The 6,181-nt window shown below is 25.8% G+C and overlaps 1 protein-coding gene across 1 annotated transcript; it reads left to right on the forward strand.

Moving 5' to 3' along the window:
- The first annotated feature begins 1,759 nt into the window (after positions 1-1,759).
- LOC122853973 (protein krueppel-like) lies at positions 1,760-5,312 on the forward strand. Its single transcript, XM_044154383.1, has 3 exons — positions 1,760-1,901; positions 3,717-4,440; positions 4,547-5,312. The coding sequence occupies exons 1-3, from the start codon at positions 1,862-1,864 to the stop codon at positions 5,310-5,312; spliced, it is 1,530 nt and encodes a 509-aa protein (XP_044010318.1). The 5' UTR covers positions 1,760-1,861.
- The last annotated feature ends 869 nt before the right edge of the window (positions 5,313-6,181 follow it).

Genomic DNA, 6,181 nt, shown 5'->3' on the forward strand with positions numbered 1-6,181 from the left:
TATATTATTGTTAAAAAAAAAACAGCTATATACAACCCCTTTAAAAAATTCGGGGATGATATATCCACAAGAAATTGGTTACCCACAGGTAGGTATATATAAAAAGAGTTAAAAATAAAATTATAACAATAGAACGCGGCAGGTTACAACTTACACGCTTTTAAATTTTTATACTTTTTTTTTAAAAAAATACACACGCGCCAAGGGTTGACGACTCGTAATGATTGCCAATAATCTTTTACATTGTGTAAAACCCATGGAGAAAGAAAGAATAAAAAAAAAACATACCACTTTCACTACCGTAAAAAACAGGTATAACCTTTTCTTTTTTAATACTGTAAAAAACTGCTGGATATATTTTTTCAAGTGAAACTCTTTTCTTTTTCTCGGGTTGTATATTTTTTTTTTTTTTGAAAGAGATAACAGGCGGTCAATGCAGCGGGGTTCTGATGAGTGGCTGACACGTTGATTCTTTGTGATCGCGTGTTGATATATACTTGTGGTTTTTATCTAACCAAGATACTTCATAATTTTAATATAAATTTTTCCTTTTTTTTGTATATTTAAAGGAGAAAAAAAAATCATGTTGAGAAGGGAGAATAGAACAATGAGAAGTGTATTAAAATACGATATAAACAGACTCGTGTACAAGCACTCGAGCGATGATATTTTTTTTATTTTATTTTCATCTCAATCGAGAGGGAAACCCCGTGAGTTTTTTTTTTTTTTTTTTTCTTTTTTTTAAGGCACGCGTAGCACACGCCTCGCGGGCAGGTGAGCTTGATCTCGCCTGTTTTTTATATTTCATTTTTTTACCCCAAATAATTCAACATCCCCCTGACATATATATTATTTTTTTACTAAACTCACCAGATTTTACTTTATTCATTTTATTTTTATCCAATAATTATTATTTCTCAAAATTATTAATAATAATTAAAAAAATTATTTAATTTATGAAAAAATTATTTTGTTTTTTTTTATAATTAAATTTAATTCGTCATTGATAAAATTTTTATTTAAAAAAAAAATTTTTATTTGTTGATAATAGATAGTTTTTTAAAAAATAGTAAAAATTTACTATTGTTTTTATTAATACCCCCACTTGGTTGGCCAACAGGTTGACCCTACTATAATCGGAAAAAAAAAGAAAATTCAGCTTTTCTTTGTTGCACCCTGTGTTATTAAATCTTTTTCTATCTCTTTTTAGCGATGCTGCGCCGAGGGTTGGCTTGGCGCTGGCAAACTATTGGTTCTTAAAAAAAAGTAGGGGTTCTTGGTTATTATGTTTCTTACAATATAAAATAGTAGGGATATTTTATTTGAACATCCAACGTTTCAACTCTTGTTCTGTTAGTATTGGGTTAGGTCAGCCCGTGTGAACATCGTTCTTCTCATCACTAAATATGTTCAGTTTATAAACTAACGTTCAACATTAAACAACATTGTTAAATTTCGTTGTTGTTTTACTTTTTTTTTTATTTTATTTTTAAATATTATTTTTATTAAAAATTTTAGTAATATTAAAAATAAATAAAAAAATTACAACATTTTGATAAGGATAAAGAAAAAAAAATTTTTTTTTTTCTTTTTTATCATAGAAAATATTTTAATTTTTTTAAGATATTTAATAGATAAAAAAAAAAAGTGCGCAAAAGTGAATCATAGCTGATTATTTATTGATAAAAAAAAAATATTTGTCAGTAAAAAAAAATTAATATAACAAGAACAAACTACGGAAGTGTTTAAAATTAAATTTGAATAGTTAAAAAATTAATTTTTTTTATTCAAAAAAGGGTGTTTTAATTATTGTGTTGGTTAGTGAAATATACGAGGATTTTTCAAAAATACGGATCATAGAATGGCATTATCTTATCTAAATGAAACTCAGATTAACCCAGGTAATTTAAAAATATCATTTTCATATCATTTTATTTTTGTTAATTTTAATATTCAACGTATTTAAAAATTTATTTAAAAATCAATTTCGATGACTCAATTGCTTATCAACAAATAGATAAAAAAAATTTCTACGTTTTAATTTTTAAAACGTAGAAAAAAGTTGATATTTTGTTATCAATTATTTATAATAATTAAAATATATACTATTTTATTCACCAATACAAATAATTTATATAAAAATAATCGCTTAATAAATGCGTAATGATTAAAATCCTTTCCCACTTGTTTACCGACAAATAAATAAAATAAATTTCCCCACAATTTTCTAAATTATCTTTAAATTATCATGATGATTTTTAATTAAACAATCATATTAATTTTCAAACTGTCGCTGTGTTATTAAATTGTCAAAAAATATTTAAACTCATAGAAAAAATAAAATAACCGGCAATTTCCTAAAATATTTCCCTCATTAGTCATCAATCTTTTCATTTCGTAAACACAAAGTTTTCAATCATTAACTCTAATCCACTGATGTAGCATTTAATCCTATCCATATTTAAAACATCAAAAGAAAAACGAAAAAAAAAAAAAAACATTTTCGAATGTGAACGGTTGTTTTTCGTTTGTTTACATTGTTGTGAAAATAAAAATATAATAAATTTTTTCTTAAAACTGATTGTGAGACTATCTCCTTAGTAAATATTCGGCTCATCAAACAGTCCATAATTTTATCATTTAAAATTACAAAAACTCAATAATAGCAGTAAAGAAAAAAAAAAAAAAAACGAAAATAATAATCGAAACAGTTGAAGATTTGTGCGAGTAGAAAACGTTTAAATAAAAACACCATCATTTGTCAGTGAATATTTAAATAAATAAAAATTTAATAACTATCATGTAAACAATTAGTAATAAGGTGTAAAAAAAAAAAAAATAAGGGCGGTGTCGAGACCCGTGTTGCTGGGAAACGCGGATTGTAGGCCGCGGCGAAAATCCGCTGAAACCGTTTGGGGTGTCGTCAAGGAAATGAACAAAAAAAAATCAAACCCTAGACGATCAAAAGCGACTTCTTTTTATTGATTCTCTTTTTTTTTTTAACTCTCCCTTTCAACAAGATATAACTCATTATTATTATTAATAAAAAAAATATATATATTTCACTAATTTTATTTTTTCCGGTTGAGCGCAAAGCAATAAATAAATTTAAAAAAAAAAAAAAACAAACGGCTTTAAAGTCAATGATAATGAGTTCAATATAACAATAGAAAAAATTTATTAATGATAATAATGATAATTAAAAATGGAAAAAAACAAATGGTAAATGTCCCAGTACCCGCATGACCTTTCTTCCGCATGTTGGTATTTTTCGTGGCCAACGAAATCAAAAGGTACATCGATCGAAAAATTGGAGGTCACACGTATATAAACTGCACTATCAACAAAAAATAAAACTGCACATAGAAAAAATGAAATAAAAAAATAGAAGAAAGAAGAAAGTGAAGAGCAAAAAAAGAATAAAAAAAAAACAAAAAAGGATCAAATACACATCGTTGAAAGTCGTTGGCCTCGAGAAAGTCTCTCGCGTGGGTCTAGATATAACAGGGTGGGGATCACGTTCATTCACGTGAATCTATACATATATACGTGTGTGGTACAACCAGTGAGTGGGTTGAATGGGTGGCGTTTGTAACAGGGCAAAAAAAACAGCCGCGAGTTGATCGAACTTGTTTATAAACATTAAAACATTATTTACAAAATTTATAAAAAATTAAATAACAATATTAATAATAAATTATGGTTTATGTTTAAAGGTTTACGTGATGTTCAGCAATTCGAAATGAAACAAGAGAAAGACAAGCATCAATCATCACCACCATCATCACCAACATTAAACAATCAATCAATATATCCACAATTAAACGCAGCAGCAGCAGCAGCATCTCTAATGTCACCACAATTATTAGCTCATACATTGTCATTGTATGCTGCTGGTTTTAATCCAGCACTACCATCAACAATGCCAATGAATGTTGCAGCAACAAATCATGCATTATATACACATGCTGCACATGCATTATTTAACAGTTGGTTATCACCAACAGCAACATCACCACCATTGCAAATGCAACAAGGACAATTATCACCACCAGTTCATAGTTTAAAAAATATCAATAATCATACATCAAGAAATCATCATCATAATAATAATAACAACAATAATAATAGTACAAATAACAACAACAATATTAATCACAATAATAATAATATTGTAAGTAGTAGTGTTGATAAAAAAAAATCACAAACAACAAAACGTCGTGGACCAAAAGTTAAAACAGAAATATCACCAATGTTAGTTGAGGGTGTACCACCAAGTCCACCAAATTCAGTTAGTCCAGAAGCAATAAGAGATGTTAAAGCTAAATCATTTACATGCAGTACTTGTCATCGTTCATTTGCATATAAACATGTACTACAAAATCATGTTCGTACACATACTGGTGAGAAACCATTTGTTTGTCCAGTTTGTCAAAAAAGGTAATAATCAAATTTAATTATAATTATAAATATCAATTTAAATAAACATTTAAATAATGATGAATTTTGATGCTAATATTTGTTTTTTGTTTTATTTTGTTTTTAGATTTACACGCGATCATCATTTGAAAACCCATATGAGATTACATACTGGTGAAAAACCATATAAATGTGAACACTGTGATCGTCGTTTTGTACAAGTTGCTAATTTACGTCGTCATGAACGTGTACATACTGGTGAACGTCCATATAGTTGTACTGATTGTGCACAAAGATTTAGTGATTCAAATCAATTACGTGCACATCAATTGATACATCAAAATGTACGTCCATTTCATTGTGAACATTGTGATACACGTTTTCGTAGAAGACATCATATGTTAACACATAAATGTGTTGCTAATAATAATAATAATAATAATATAAATAATAATAATTTAAATAGACAAACACCATCAATTGCAAGTGATGATATGGATGATTATGAAGTTGATATTGATGATATTGATGATGATAAAAATAATTTACCAACAATGGTTAATTATACAAATCAATTAATGAATAAATCAACAATTGATATTATAAATAATAATTGTAATGATACAACAATTAAAGTACCAACAAATTTACAAAAACGTAGTCAACCAATAAATATACCAGAACAAACTGAACCAGAAGATTTATCAATGTCAACTGGTATGAATAAACAATTATTATCACACAGTCACAGTAGTGGTGATTCAGTTATTTCAAAAAGTCCAATAAGTGATACATATTTACATGATGATGATGATGAAGATGATGATGAACATCATTATCGTACAAAATTAATTAAACTTGCTATTAATAAAAGCAATAATCATGAATCATAGTTGGACAATTGGTACGTAATGTTACCTATTTTGTGTATTAACAATTTTATTTATTTATTATTATTATTTTTCTTTTGTAAATAATAAGAGTTATTTATTATTGTTTTGTATTTAATAATTCACTAAATTTATCTAATGTAAATTAATAGTTTAAATATTAATTTTTTAGTTTAGTGAAAATAAAAAAAAATAACAAACAAGGTTTCAAAAAAAAAAACAAAATTCAGGGATGTGTTTGTATATATATACTATTTAACACAACAAAATGCATATATAGTTGTCGATTAAAAGAAATATATATATTATTAAAATATAATAAAAATAGTATTACAATTTAATATTAAGATAAATTAAAACGACAGAAAAATAAAAGACAACCGATTACATCGGAGTTTATTACTTTATCGAGGAGTTAGGAATTTATTGTAAATAATAGCCTCAAAAAAAAACAATATTAAAATGAGTTTATTATATTAAGTTTCGTCGTTGTAGTTAGTGTGTTTTTATTATTATTATTATTACTATTATTATTATTAAAATTATTATTTGATTAATTTTTTTTTTGTCGAGATTCGCAGAGTAGAATGCAAGATAAATGAGACAAATGAATTAATTAAAAAATAATTTATCAACTAAAAAATGTGCCACATTATTTCATTTTGTTTTCTTTTTTTTTTTCATTGTTTAAAAAAATTTAATAATTAGCAGTTGATATACACAAGTTGTTTAAAAACTTGATGGTTGCATATTATTTTTTTCATTAATTTCTACCTATTTGTTTTTTTAATTTATAAATTAGTCTAATTATTTTGCAAACTATCTGTGAAAAAAAAAAAATAAAAAACATGTTGTTATTGAATTTATATAAT

This window comes from Aphidius gifuensis, linkage group LG4 (genome assembly GCF_014905175.1).
Source record: "Aphidius gifuensis isolate YNYX2018 linkage group LG4, ASM1490517v1, whole genome shotgun sequence".
NCBI lineage: Eukaryota > Metazoa > Arthropoda > Insecta > Hymenoptera > Braconidae > Aphidius > Aphidius gifuensis.